The 15,588-nt window shown below is 34.6% G+C and overlaps 1 protein-coding gene across 1 annotated transcript; it reads left to right on the forward strand.

The window, feature by feature from the left end:
• Window positions 1–4,038: 4,038 nt before the first annotated feature.
• Window positions 4,039–12,741, forward strand: LOC124823681 (pentatricopeptide repeat-containing protein At1g80270, mitochondrial-like). The gene is made up of 4 exons (XM_047295947.2): window positions 4,039–4,137; window positions 4,294–4,843; window positions 11,089–12,347; window positions 12,451–12,741. The coding sequence occupies exons 1-3, from the start codon at window positions 4,103–4,105 to the stop codon at window positions 12,325–12,327; spliced, it is 1,824 nt and encodes a 607-aa protein (XP_047151903.2). The 5' UTR covers window positions 4,039–4,102; the 3' UTR covers window positions 12,328–12,347; window positions 12,451–12,741.
• Window positions 12,742–15,588: the final 2,847 nt, after the last annotated feature.

The raw sequence follows: 15,588 nt of genomic DNA on the forward strand, positions 1-15,588 counted from the left end.
CTATATTACTATTGGGGAGGTAGCTAGACTTGGGTGGGTTGTATGGGGAGCGTCGTTGTTGGAACGATGTTAGGGTGGACAGAGGCTATTAGAGCATAGGTTGTGTGTTTGGAGGCAAGAACCTCGTGACCAAATTTTGGAGATTCTCAAATCGTTGTTTAAGATCATCATAAGCTTGGTCACCACAACTTTGTAATTGTTGTCTCAACTCATCATAACCTTGATCAACACTATTGGATGTAGATGGTTGGTGTTTCAATGTACTTCTTCCAACAGTGTAATGGGCAACAAGTTTTCCTACCTCATATACTCATCCTTTATTTTTTTCACCGATGACATCCACTCAACATTGTGTCCTAATGATGTCATCATCATCGATATTTTCTTGTGATGCATCATCAAGAGGCCATGATCTTTGCTCTGATCTGACATGTGAGAGTCTATTGAAAAATTTTTCCTGTTAAAGAAAATGCAAAGTGTCAGTAGATGGAGGAAGTTTAAAAGGAACAAAATAGTACAAGTTTGAAGTTTGTAAAAAAGTTTGCTTACATGTGTCCTTCGAAACCTCTCATCAACAAACTAGTCATATTTCTTTCGTATATGAGTTTGCTGAAACACCTCATCAACGTGCACAACCTGTCTCAACTTTGTTGCTTGTATAATTATAGAAATTATATATATATATATATATATATATATATATATATATACACACACACACACATTAATTTCAAAGTACACAACTTATATCATAATTGATAGGAAATTAATAAAGATTTGTATCATATGAATGTCATGGTCATGACTAGTAATTGAACCACCTGTATACATAACACCACCCGTTTTTGAAGCTTGAGTCCATTGAAAGGTAGCACTTTTGTTGCAAAATTTTAACGAATTACAATGTGTCAATAAGGAGTTCCAGATGTGCTTCCTAACCCAATAATTGCGTGCATCTCTAAATATTTTTGACAGTTTGTGAGATGCTTTGTTGTAGAATTTTTTCTTAATTTGAGCTTCATACTCAAATGGTTTAACTAAGCTTATATGGCTATATTTGGATAATGCCTAACCTCTTCTTGGGCCTCCCTAATTGTCTTCAGGGTGTTACTCCCTCCACCGCCACATTTTCTCCCTCTACCTCCCCAATTCTATTACATATTTTTTAAATTACAAAACTAACCTTTTATAATTACACAAATAACCTTTTTATTTTTTAATTCTAATTATTTACTTTAACCCTAAAATCTATCTTTCTACCCCTTCTCACCCACCTCCCAACTCCTCAGATTCTCACCTAAACTCCATCAGATTTGTTTCTCATCTTCCATTTTTCCTCACAAGGTTAGTGATGATATTTTTAATTTTTTTTTTAAATGCAATGCATATATATCTGTGTTGTGCTCTGTGTTGTGTTGTGCTCTGCGTTTTTTGCTGTGTGCGTGTGTTGGGAGAAAGGAAGAAGATAACCAGGCCAAAAACGGATGTCGGGTATCCGTTTGGATCTGAAACGGATGTCGATATCCGTCGACGGATGTTGACATCCGTTTTCCCTTAAACGGATGTTGACATCCGTTGACGGATGCTCACATCCTTTTAAAGATTATACGATTTATATTTTAGGGTTTTGTTACGCACCTTCACGCCTCTGAACCTCTCACGCCTCTGAACCAGCACCTTGAAGCACCACCACACTGTGAGGAAAAATGGAAGATGAGAAACAAATCTGATGGAGTTTAGGTGAGAATCTGAAGGGTTGGGAGGTGGGTGAGAAGGGGTAGAAAGATAGATTTTAGGGTTAAAGTAAATAATTAGGATTAAAAAATAAAAAGGTTATTTGTGTAATTATAAAATGTTAGTTTTGTAATTCAAAAAATATGTAATAGAATTGGGGAGGTGGAGGGAGAAAATGTGGTGGTGGAGGGAGTAACACCCTTGTCTTCATCTCATAACAAAAATGCTCAAATGCTTTAACTAAGCTTATATGGCTATATTGGATAATGCCTAACCTCTTCTTGGGCCTCTCTAATTGGCTTCATCTCATAACAAAAACAAATCAGATGCTTTAAATAAGTTTATATGGCTATTGTTCAACATGATGGTTTCCAATTGTTGTTTTCAACTTAATTTAGGTAAAAAAAAATGTCCATTATGCAGAAAAAGGCGAATGACAGTAAGACCCATAGGAGACCACCACTACAAATAAGGTCCTTTAATTCAATTGAAATTCAACCCTAGCTAGCTTGTCAGTCTTATTCTCAGTGGCAACCCTAAAGCCTAAGAACTCTTTGTACTTTTAGTTTGTGACAAGCTTCAAGTGCGGAATTTGGTTCCATGCAGATTGACAGCAGGACAAGCTCTAATTGACTGCCATAACCACCATTTCTTTCTTTTTTTTCCCTCTCTGATTTGATGTCATTGCCATCCAAAATTGAGACCATGGCAGGCCCCAATTGGGTTCAAAACCCTTCTTCAAATTCATCATGAGGCCAAATGAGGTTTTTCATTTCATCTGTTTAGGTTGAATCCTATACGTGGCATCCTTATCAATCTCTTCGTCAAAAGTTAACTATAAAATAAACACAAGCCTAAGAACTAATCACTACATTTCCAACTTAAAAGGAACACAATGCTAGTTTCAAAGAATTTGCAACCTCATAACATAACAGAACATGAAAATGAATTTCCAACCTCACAAAAATGAATTTGTAGGGGTCATGTTTTTCCCTTTTCAGATGGATTCACAAGCAAGGCAAACAATATCAACAATATAAGCCCCATAATGCAACCCAAACATATCACCCATGATAACCCTCGACAGAAACAAATAACTCAATCAAAATCTAACCCAACCAAACACAAAACACATCAATTAGGGCACGACCGAGAAAGGAATAAATGGGCACACTTTATCTCTTAATGAGGCTTTGCTTGATCTTCAATGCACCACAAAAAGGAGGGGGCACGTCTTGAAGAGTACCGAGAGTAGGAGGCACAACAAAAAGCTTTACCAATGATGTACGAGAGGAGGCTATGTGACGAAGGTGTGAAGATGACAAGGTTACTCAAAACTAAGGTCCCTAGACTTCAAACGTGGGTTGAGTGAAGCGTGAAGGCACAAAAAAGGCTGTTGAAGGAAGAGAACACAACACTTAAAATTTTGAGGACATAAGAAAGTGAAATTGGAGAAGAAAAATCCAAAACGTAAGCCAATTTTGTCAAAGAACTTTCCGACGATATTTAATATAATACTAACAAATATATCTATCGATAAATAAAACAATCACTCCTATAGATAGTTTTGTCAATAACTAACATTTATGAATCTTAGACTATCAATAATAATCCATCGATAATTCTTATTTTTCTTGTAATATCGTGATAAAGCCGTCAGGGGATAACCAGACATGCATGCCAGACGATGTATGGATATAAATGAAGAAAAGAAGTTAACATAGACAGAGGTGGAATTGTGTAACCAACATCTAGATGCCACGCTGCTGCATGCATGATGGTCGTTGAAAAGTGGGGTGCATGACTTATAATGTGGAGGTGTAAAATGTCTAAGTCACACTTTTTAAATTCCATATCTTTATTTTTCTTTTTATACCATTTTTAAATGGGCTAATAGCCCAATTGATGTTTTAACACTCACACACCCCATTTTTCCTTTTCACCCTCTGCATATTTGGCTAATATTCCCATATCCATTTTTAATGTTACACTACATTATCATCTTTAAGAATATCTAGAACTATTTTATAATATTTAATGATATTTAATAACATATAATAATATTTAACGATCTCTAATATTTTTTAATTAAATAATTTATCGTTTATTTAAAATCAATTTATTTATTTTTACTCATTAAACTTGATTTAACATATTTATAATTTTTAATTATGTCTTGTATGCAATAACTATTAAGTGTAGAAATATAAAAAATTATACATATAATAGTTGTAAAAAATGAATATAATAATATAAAACATGTAACGTCAAAAAAATTATAATAATAATAATAATAATAATTCGAAGGGTTTTGATTAGGGTTTTAGGTTTCCAGCACTTGTTCTTCACTGTTTCTTCGAAATCACCGATGTGGACTCTCCGTCGTGTTTCTGTTCCTCTCAGGTAATGCTTCTCTTTCTCAAATCCATTTCCCCTTTTCTCTCCTCTTTTTACAGTGAAAATTTTATACCTTTAAATTATTTCTCTTATGTCGTGGTCATGTCATATTTCAGTATGGAAGAGTTGGAATTAATTTTTTATTGTGCATTGTTTGCGTAGGACCCGAGGGTACAATGTGAGAACTTCTTTTGTCAAATTAGCTCGAACTAACTGTGTGGAAGAAGAGAGTGGTATCACTGAGTCTCATGGAATAACATACGGCGGATTGTTGTTGTCGAATAAGCGTTTTCATTCAGAACAAGGTGCATCACCGGATTTTAATCTGTGGAGACGCGGACTCTCTTCTAGTAGCACCAAAGAGAATGATGATTTGGAGGATGGGTTTTCCGAGCTGGACACACCTGCTGACGATGAAAATGAAATTGGCAATCTTTTAGCTTCTGATGCCGGCCAATCGGATGACGATAGTGATGAGGAGAATGTCGAGGAGCCTCACAACGAGGTCGATGAGGTGGTCAAGGAGAAAGGAAAACCACATCGTGGAAGGGTTGAATGTGAACTATTCAATGAGATCTTGAATGCGCCAGGTTTGTCTATCGATGTGGTTGTGGATAACTGGTTAGCAGAAGGGAATGAACTAACCAGAGATGAAGTGTCCCATGCCATGCTTCTTCTTCGAAGGCGAAAGATGTTTGGGAAAGCTTTGCAGGTATTTGAGCTAAGGTTGAATTGTTTGTACATTATGTCTTTTTAATGTTTGAAATTCGAAATTAAATAAATAACTGAAATTGTGATTGATGCTTTCTTATATTTGAGGAAAATATATTTAATTGGAGAAGACATTTTCTGTTATTGGTTCTTGTTTTCACCTTCAATCCTAATAAAAATTTCCGATTTTTTTGTTTTCAGACTTGTTTTGAGAACAGTAAAAGTTAATTCTCTTTTATTGTTTTCATTTCAAAACTTGGAAAACACAAAACATAATTGATGTAGTTACAAGTAAAAATAGAAGATGAAAATAGATTACATTATTCAAACTAAATGGGTCCCAATGTTTTCTTACATTCTTATGGTAAAGATGATTCAAGCTGGCCCATCACTTCTAGAAAATGTATTCGTTCCACTCAAAACCCACATCCTATTTTCAATTTTCTAAGTTATCACCAATTGTCGTCTTCCTACTATTCTTTTCATCCTCAATGTCTTCTATTACCATTGCCAAAAATGTGAAGGAAGCACTTAGATAATTGTGGATGGCAGTGGGTTTATACAATTGAAGTTGGCCCTATTGATGAAGTTGATTGTCTCAAGACACAATTAGTTTCAAAAGGGTACGCTTAAGTTTATGACATCGATGAGTGATACTTTCTTGCCAATGGCCAAGATGACTACTATTTGTCTCTTCTTTGCCATGGCAGCAATTCGTCATTGGTCACTCCATCAATTTGATATCAAAAATGCCTTTTTACATGTGATCTTGCAGAAGAAGTACACATGGAGCAACCTTCTGGGTATGTTGCTTAAGGGGAGTCTTGTAAGGTTTGTAAGTTGCACCATTCTCTCTATGGCCTCAAGCAATCACCACATACTTGGTTTGGTAAATTTAGTCCAGTTGTCCAAACTTTTGGGCTAAAATGCAGTGAAGCAGATCATTCGATTTTTTATCACAATACCCCTCTTGGGAAATGTATTTACCTAATATTCTATGTTGATGATATAGTCATTATAGGAATTGATGTTGCTGGAATTGCTCAATTGAAGGAGTACTTGTGCAAACATTTTCAAACCAAGGATCTTGGACGTCTAAAATATTTGTTGGGCATTGAGGTAGCTCAATCAAAAGATGGGGTTGTAGTCTCCCAAAGGAAATACACTCTTGACATTGTACAAGAGAAAGGCATACTCGACTATAAGCCCATAGATAGTCCTATGGATCCAAATCAAAAACTAATGATGGAAGAAGGTCAATGATTACCTTCAGAAAGATATTGGCAGCTTTATCTTACTATTACGAGGCCGAATCTATCTTTTACTGTTGGAGTGATTAGTCAGTTTATGTAGGTCCCATGTATTGACCATTGGAATCTCAAAAAGGCTAAAAGGCAAGGTTTGCTATATGAAGATAAAGGAAATGTCCAAGTCTTCGGATATTGTGATGTTGATTATGTAGGCTCCCCCACAGACAGACACTTTGCTTCAAGGTGTTGTGTTTTTCTGGGAGGAAATGTTATATCATGGAAAAGTAAGAAGTAAAATGTAGTGGGCCTAATCAACTACTGAAGCTGAATATAAGGCAATGACATCTCTCCCTTGTGAACTTATATGGGTAAAATAATTTCTGTGAGAGCTTAATTTTTGTGAAGTTCAAACCATGAAGATTTATTGTGATAATCAAGCTACTCTCCACATTACATCAAATCTAGTGTTTCATGAGAGGATTAAACACAGAAATTGATTGTTATTTTGTTCGGAAAAAACTGTTATCCAAAGAAATTTGCACTGAGTTTGTTGGATCAAATGACCAACTTGCAAATATGTTGACCAAATCCTTAAGGGACCTCAGGTTGAGTTCATTTGTTCCAAGCTTGGTACATACAATTTGTATGTTTCAACTTGAGGGGGAGTGTTAGAATAATTGTATCTATGTATCATCATTAAGCCTACGTAGGTTGTAGTGTGATAGACAATTTATTAGTTATGCCTATAGTTGTACCGAGTTTTGCACCTAGATGTCGATTACAGTCCCTTAATCTTCCATGTACTCTTGTATCAGTTTTTCATTATAAATAGAAGATTATGAGAGGAACCTCTCAAACCCCCAAAATATATTTCTTTGTTTTTAATCTTAAAATATTGTTCACTGTTTACTTACTATTTCTTAATGATCAGTTACCTTATTTTCTCATCTCATGATTTGTTTTCTATTTAGTTGAGTTATAATTAGAGTATGACCAATGGTTGGTGGTGCTCCAAGATTAATGATATAAACATATCTTTCCAATGCATAATACAACAAAATAGGCAAGATAGTGTAAATTCAAAGTCTCCATTTTTTTATCCTCTCTGGTTGCCTAAGTTTTTGTGGAATGTAAATCTTTCCTACAATTTTAGGCATTTGGTTGGAGGAAAACTCTTTCTATGGCATAAAGCCCGTGGCATTATTAATTGGTTTTCACATTAACAAATATCTTAATAGATGGGAAAACTTTGTTACATAATTCTTTGTTGATTTTGCTTTTGTGTCCTTAGTTATCTATTGTGTTCTTTTGTTTGGAAGAATTTCTTGGTTCCATTGTGTTTGTAATGTGTTTCTCTATCTCAAGAAATATCTTGTTTCGTGTTGAAATTCAAATACTAATAGGTCAGGGCACAAGTATTATGCAACTAGTACAAGTGCATCCCATAAAACAATCCTTAAGTTTTATGTCTTCTAATACAATAGGAATTACAATGTTCTAAGGTAACAATATTTGTTCCAATACGTCCAAAAGTTTCATATTGCTTAGAAGTCAAAGCTAAGTATAGCTTATATGTACTTCCTTAATCCAAGAAGGTTTTCTTTAAGGACAAAACTGAGATGGAAACATCAAACTCCAAAGACAGCAATTCTTTGATTATGGTAATTGACTTTAATCATGCTGGTCGGAACATTAACAAATACTCTGGAACAAAAAGAAGAGTTTAAGGTCACTCTTAGATAAAGCTCTCGGCTGAGGGAGCTCAGTACACCTAAAATTCCAACAACAAATAAGAATCTAGGTTAAGGGCATCTTATATACATTTTTCTCTCATAATGAAATGAAACGTCTTTTAAGGATAAAACAATCATAAAAAGTAACGAATTTCAAAGCAGGCAATATCTTAGATCCAGTGATTTAATTTTTTTAGTGGTTGAGGTTGGAATGACACTAAATTGGTAACTTCTAATTATTTTAGATTATTTATATTTAATTTGTGAAAATTTTTCAGGGTTTATAATATTCCCGGGATCAGATTTGGTATCCAGTTCCTTCAACAATGATTATTTGTGCATGGTTCAAGTTTTGGCAAATAATTGCTTGAAAACAGTTTTTGTTCTGTTCCTCTCAGATTATTTTTACATACTAAGGTTGGTGTTGGATAAAATTAGCTTTGTAGCTTATCTTTTGGCTTTTGAGCTTTCTTGCCCACTGGCTTGTCACCCAGTGCTTTTTAGACTTGATTTTTTATCTGTCTCCCATATGAGCTCTTTTTCTTTCACGAATTGTCCCTTTTTATTTTTCTCCCACAAAATTAGCCATGGAATTAGAATACTCTTCCTGTTGCTGCAGATGAAACATGAACCATTCCTGGTTTTACTTGAACTTTTTACTTTTTTAATTTTATTATTCTTACTATTATTATTTGTATTCCTTCTTAGAATTCAGGCCAGCAGGCGAGTAGGAAGATTCATGCCTTGTATGTTGATTAGATGCAAATGTTTATAATAATTTGTTCTTCTGTTGAGAATGCTGTTAGATATATTATATCTTTTATCTTTTAGTTAGTTTGTTATTATTTCTCATTTGTATTTTGGGCTTAGCCCATATTTCTTCTATTATAAATAGAGAACCTTATGTGTGTATTTTACACAAGGGAGATTAATCCAAATATAGTTTTTCACTATATTCAACATGGTATCAGAGCAGATTCTCCGATCTCTTCTCGTGGCCTCTGCTGTCTGCCGGCGGCCGGCCGCCATGGCCGCCGGCAACCCTAAAATTTCAGTGGGCAGCCCTTTCTTTTCTTCTTAAATTTGTGCCACAGTCAGTACCAGTGCAGCCAGTCGCCTCTGCTGTCGACCATCGCCAGCCACTGTCCGCGGCCGGCCACCGTCGCCGCCGCTGTTGTCGCCGTCGCCACCGCCGGCCACCATCACAGTTTCGACGGGTGACCTTCGGATCTGGACCGTCTCTTCGAGCGACGGCCAACCACGCCGGTTTCAAGAGCCACTTCTCAGTCACGCGCAGCCACACAGTGCTTCTTTTTGGCCAGTCCGCCGTCGCCGTCGCTGCCGAACGTCGTTTGCTCCAGCGAAGTCAAGGGTTAGGTGCTCCTTGAGAAGCGCAACCCAACCCTAGTGGTCCCGTCCTCCGAAGCCTCCGCACCAGTTGTCACGCGCCGGTTCTTCTCGGTCAGTCTCGGCCGCGTGTTCTGCACGCGCCGCCTTCCCGGTGTTGGAGTTTCACCGCGTCACTGCAGATCGTCTCGCCGGAGCTTCTTGAGTGTGTTTTGGTTCCTGTTTCTCCGTTTTGTTGGCTTGGGCTCATACCTAGGGTTTTCTCCCTCACGTTTTTGGAACCCTAAGTCCCTTTTTCTTCTCTAAGTTTAAAATGGCTTCTTCTACTGGAAATCTGTTTCATTACTAAGGATGTTGATTCTAGCAGTGGGTGCTACGGAGAAAGATTTGGCTAGAGATGAAAAGTCTAGGTTTGAGAATGTGAACTTGGGCAAGATCGACTCAAAATTTGATGTCCAGCAGCCGTTTGTCGCTGTCCGGCGCCGTTTGCCGCTGTCCGGCGCCGTTTGCCGTTGTCCGGCGCCGTTTTGCCGCTGTCCGGCGCCGTTTTGCCGCTGTCCGGCGCCGTTTTGCAGCTGTCCGGCGCCGTTTTGCCGCTGTCTCGCGCCGTTTGCCGCTGTCCCGTGCCGTTTGCCGTTGTCCAGGCGCCCGTTTGCCGCTGTCCAGGCATCGTATGCTTCCAACCACTGTAGGCCCCCATCACCTCGTCAGTTAGTGATGGCAGTCCCTGTAGTTTTGTCGCTTCCAGCCACTACAGGCCCCATCAGTCAGTGATGGCAATTTAGTCCCTACAGTTTTATAGCAGTCAACCGCCGCTACAGTCGCTACCGCCTCAGATAGACGCAACTGCGTCAATTCTTCTTGGGCTAGAGTTTAGCCCGATCTTCTTGTGATACACGGCTAAGTATCACCACTTGGGAGTTGTCCAGCAAAGAATTTTGGACCTCCAACGTATCTTTGGATCTTTGATGTCGTCTTTGTTTCAGCATTGTAGCTTAATATTTTGTTTTGTTTTAGTGGTCCAGCAACTGTGATATTCCACATTTCCGCCGTTCACACTGAGGGGGAGTACGTTTCCAAGACACTGCAAGTCACATATATATGGGTGTAGTCCCTGCAGTTTTGTAGATTTCAGCTACTACTGTTGATCCCGTCACCCAACCATCATTGATGAGGATTTAGTGTAGTCCTTGCAGTTTTGTAGCTCTTAGCTTTCAGCTACTACTGTTGATCCCGTCACTCATCCATCATTGATTGGAATCAGTCCTTGCAATTTGTCATTGTCCACCACTGCTCTCCTTCATCCACTTTTGAAGTTGAAGTTTCACAAGCTGCTGTTAGTCCATCTATGTTTGCCTCACACTCTTGAAGACAAATCATCTAGTTCAACACTGAGTTCATCTATTCCAAGCTTAGTTCATACAATTTGTATGCTCCAAGCTTGAGGGGGAGTGTTAGATATATTATATCTTTTATCTTTTAGTTAGTTTGTTATTATTTCTCATTTGTATTTTGGGCTTAGCCCATATTTCTTCTATTATAAATAGAGAACCCTATGTGTGTATTTTACACAAGGGAGATTAATCCAAATATAGTTTTTCAACAAATGCAAACATTCTTTGGTTCATATTTTCACCAATTCATTTGATATAATTGTTGTTTCATTGCTCATTTTTCTAGAAATGCATTCTGTATATGTTTCTGTTCAAATAACTCGTAATTAGCAACTTAACGTGGTTTTAAATTGTGCCCCACAAGTACGATTGCAGTTGCAATATTATGGTTTTGAAGGTCTCTTCTACTTTAATTTTAAACATTCATAATTAGACATATTCTCTTTTTACATTTTCTAGCTTACAAAAATGTGGTAATGCAAATTTTAATTTTAATTTTTCTTTTTATGATTCAATATGTAGCTCTCAGAGTGGCTCGAGTCAAAAAACCAGGTTGAGTTTCTTGAAAGAGATTATGCTAGTCGCATTGATTTAATTGCCAAAACACGTGGCCTAACTAAGGCAGAGGCATACCTTGAGACTATTCCAGAATCTTGTAGCAGAGAGATGATGTATCGAACTTTATTGTTGAACTGTGTTGGTCAGAACAATGTGAAGAAAGCAGAGGAAGTTTTCAGTAAACTGAAGAATTTGGACTTGCCTGTTACAGTATTTGCATGCAACCAGATGTTACTTTTGTATAAGAGGAATGACCAGAACAAAATAGCTGATGTGTTATTATTGATGGAAACTGAGAATATCAAGCCTTCTTCTCTTACTTACTCAATCTTAATAGACACAAAAGGCCGGTACGGAGATATTGATGGAATGGATCTAATTGTTGATAGAATGAAAACAGATGGCATTGAACCAGACATCAAAACACAGGCTGTTTTGGCTAGGCATTACATCTCAGCTGGGCTTCAAGATAAAGCGGAAGCCTTATTGAAGGAGATGGAAGGTGAAAACTTAAAACAAGATCGGTGGCGATGGCAAATTTTACTTCCTCTCTATGCAAACCTTGGAAAGGTGGATGAAGTGGAAAGAATTTGGAAGTTCTGCGAGACAAAACCTCGGTATGATGAGTGTCTAGTGGCAATTGAAGCCTGGGGAAAGTTGAATAAAGTTGATGAAGCAGAGAATGTTTTTGAGACAATGGTAAAGAAATTTAAGCTTTCTTCCAGGAACAGCTCTGTACTACTGAAGGTTTATGCAAATCATAAGATGATCACGAAGGGTAAGGATCTTATTAAGCGAATGGGAGAGAGTGGGTGCCGAATAGGCCCACCGACCTGGAATGCTATAGTGAAACTCTATGTCCAAGCCGGGGAAGTGGAGAAGGCAGACTCTTTTCTTAAGAGGGCAGCCCAGCAGAGCCAGATGAAGCCAATATTTTCCACTTACTTATCTATTTTGGAGCAATATGCTAAGAAGGGTGATGTTCATAATTCAGAAAAGATTTTTTATAGAATGAAAGATTATCATTCTAAAGCAACGATGTACCAAGTTTTATTGAATGCCTATATAAATGCAAAAGTTCCCGCCTATGGGATTAGAGATAGGTTAAGAGCTGATAACATAAAGCCCAATAAAACTTTGGCAAACCAGTTGATTCAAGTTGACGGATTTAGGAAGAATCCACTCTCCGGTTTGGTTGACTGAGGAAGCCAGCAGATACCTATGTAAGTGTTGTTTCTACTCATACGGTGCAATTGCTGTTAGTCAATAAAGATTAGGTTAATTATCTTCGATTTGAAATTTTTATGAAAGACTTTTCTTTTGCAGGTATTTTTGCAGACATCTTATGCTATTGCGTAATGGGGTATTTGTCTTACATATTTCAAATTTTGGTTGAAACTAACCTTTTGAAAGGTGCTTGATTATAGCAGTTGTGCTGTGTTATTAAAGTCTTTTGGAACTTGAATAGATCCTGATTTGCTACATGTTTAGCATAGGAGCGATGGAGTAGCAGAATTGTCCCAGCCCAGCTCGTTTTGAATTCTAACCAATTTCATGAATGTAAATCGCACGTTTTGAATTCTAACTTTTCAATATCTTCCTCCCAAATTATCTGTAGCTTCCTTGGAATCACATATAATTAACTACATTAAGTGGTATCGAGTTCTTTTAATTTGGATCTAGAATAAAATATAGAAGTCTAATTTAAATTAGTAATTTTTAAAATTTGAAAATTTAGATGTAGAACATTTACTCCGTAAAATTAACATAATAGTTAAATGGGTTAAATATGTTTTTGGTCCCTTAACTTTCAGCGAAAATTGGAATTAGTCCCTCTTCAAAACTTTGGCCTAATTTAGTCCCCAAACTTTAGAAATGTGTGAATTTAGTCCTTTTAACTAAATTTTGTTAGGTTTATTTGATGTTTCAAGTGCGTTTCATGATAGCATTTGAGTTGTTTACACCGTTTGACACATTTTTGCTTCAATGTTCACTGAGAAATGCGTTTGAAACATCAAAAAAAGTTAACAAAATTTGTTTAAAAGGACTAAATTCACACATTTTTAAAGTTTGGGGACTAAATTAGTCCAAAGTTTTGAAGAGGGACTAATTCCAATTTTCGCTGAAAGTTAAGGGACCAAAAACATATTTAACCCTAGTTAAATGGACTAGAAATTTTTAAGCTGTAAATCAATATAGTTCTTTCATTAATTGATGCCATTTAATGTCATTGTAAAGATTGAGTTGATATGTGGAAGTATATTGTATTCTCTATTTTATTACCAAACCATTGATACATACTTGCCTTTCAGAAGATAACCAAAACAGTTTAAAACCTTCCTAGTCAAAGGCATCTATATAAAACCAAATAATTAAGAAACCATAATGGTAAGGTGGAGGGACAAATTGACAAAATTTATACTGCAAGAAACTCAGAAAATTCAAAGTAACGCATGCGTTAACATTCAGATTTGGAAAAACAAAAAGTCTTAAAGAATAAATTGACACATAAACAAAAAGAAAAATGTGTATGTGAACTATCAAATATTTATTTATCATGAAAAAAAATAAAAGATTATATTAATTTATTTTTTAAATTTGAGAATTAAAGGTTTGAAACAGTGACAAATTTTAATTTTATATACCTTAAGTTATATATAACTTTTAAGTGTAATAGAACACACATCTTAATTTTTAATTTTTATTTTCATAACTTTTATAAACTGACATTCTTTAACAAAAGTTTTATTTTTTTTTTACGATCAAAATGTGTCGGAAAAGCATATATCTAAAACTAAAACTAATCATACTATATCATCATACTAATGAATTAAACTTTGGATTATATTTGTGACACAAAAATGAAAGTTTCATAATCGACACTGCTCCGAATAAAATATCCGTGATAGAAATATTATAGTCTAAAATAGATTAAATGTTAAATGCTTGCATAAAGTAACCGGTGATAATAATATTACCTTTAATCAACATTAATGAAGTTGAAAATAATGATGACCTAAGTTTTTTTTTTCTTTTCAAAATTGTTGAATATGCTAATTATGATTTCTAAAAATAATTAAAGTAGATCTGATTGATAAAAGATATTTTTACTGTGTTATTTTTAAATCATGTCATAATAATGTGTTATTTTTACTGAAATATTTAATTTGCTAATAGTCTTTTATTTTAATTAGGAAAGGTTAAATCTTCACCTCTTCTAAATAAATGCTCTTGTGAGAAAGTTAAATGAAAATTATTTTTTTATAAATATAATTTATCTCAGAGTTAATATCTCTTTTGCGCTTAATATTTATAGCAATTATTTAAAAAAAATTCAATTTTTTTATTCAATGTGATCCAATCTTAATTAGAATGTGTCTTGTTACAGGATGGTAACTTAGTAAAGTGATTAAGTTATGTTTATGGAAGAGGAATAAAATTCATATACTAAACTCTGTATACTATATATATATAAATCATATCATAATAATATGCTAGTTTTACTGAAATCTTTAATTTGTTAATATTTTTAATTTTAACTAGGAAAAGTTAAATTTCCACCTCTTTTATATAAATGTCTTTAGGAGTTAAAAATATTTTTGTTCCTTAAATTTTATATAAAATTAAAATTTGTCATTGTTTCAAACCTTTAATTCTCAAATTTTAAAAATAAATTAATATAATCTTTTTTTCATGATAAATTACGTTCTAGAATAACATTTCAAACAGTTGAAAAGAGAGACATTTTAATGTTATATTTTAAGGATTAAAAAAATATTTATGTTTTCGTAATAAAGTTGAATGAAAATTATTTTCCAAAAACATAATTTATCTAAGAGTTAATATATCTTTTGATCTTAATATTTATAACTATTATTCAATATCTTTTTTAATTTATTTACTCATGATCTAATATTTATTAGAAGGAGTCTTTAGCAAGATGATAAAAATACTCGTATCCGCAAGTATTCATGAATAAAATCTGCAATGATAGTTGAAACCAACAAATATTTATTATCACGGATAACAAATATTTTATAAATAAATCGGGTGTAGATATCATATTACATGTACATGTAAGCATCAATTACTAGCAAAAAAACTTAAAATTAAAATTAAATTTATTTCTTTACTAAGTTAAATTTTATTAAAAATAAAATTAATTTATATTTTATTATTGTTAAATTTAATTTAAATTAAATTTTAATTTATATTTAATTTAATTTATATTATATTTTATATTTTTTAAATTTTATTTTAAAAATTTATAAAATATTATATTTTAAAATATTTGTGTGTTGCGGATTTTAAAATACTTGCATTTTTATAGACACTATCTGTATGTAATTCTTGTCATCTTTAATCTCTAGATCAATTTAATTTCTAGATCAATTTTAATGTTATTGGAGTATGGTCACTTGACATTTATGTTTATGTAAAAGGAATAATATTTATATTAAGTCA

Source organism: Vigna umbellata, chromosome 5, assembly GCF_029865625.1.
Source record: "Vigna umbellata cultivar VRB3 chromosome 5, Vumbellata_1.0, whole genome shotgun sequence".
NCBI lineage: Eukaryota > Viridiplantae > Streptophyta > Magnoliopsida > Fabales > Fabaceae > Vigna > Vigna umbellata.

Coding starts and splice junctions, on each gene's coding strand:
- LOC124823681 (XM_047295947.2), top strand. CDS start 4,103: ATGTGGACTCTCCGTCGTGTTTCTGTTCCTCTCAG. Junction 4,138..4,293: donor CGTGTTTCTGTTCCTCTCAG/GTAATGCTTCTC, acceptor TTGTTTGCGTAG/GACCCGAGGGTACAATGTGA. Junction 4,844..11,088: donor TGTTTGGGAAAGCTTTGCAG/GTATTTGAGCTA, acceptor TTCAATATGTAG/CTCTCAGAGTGGCTCGAGTC.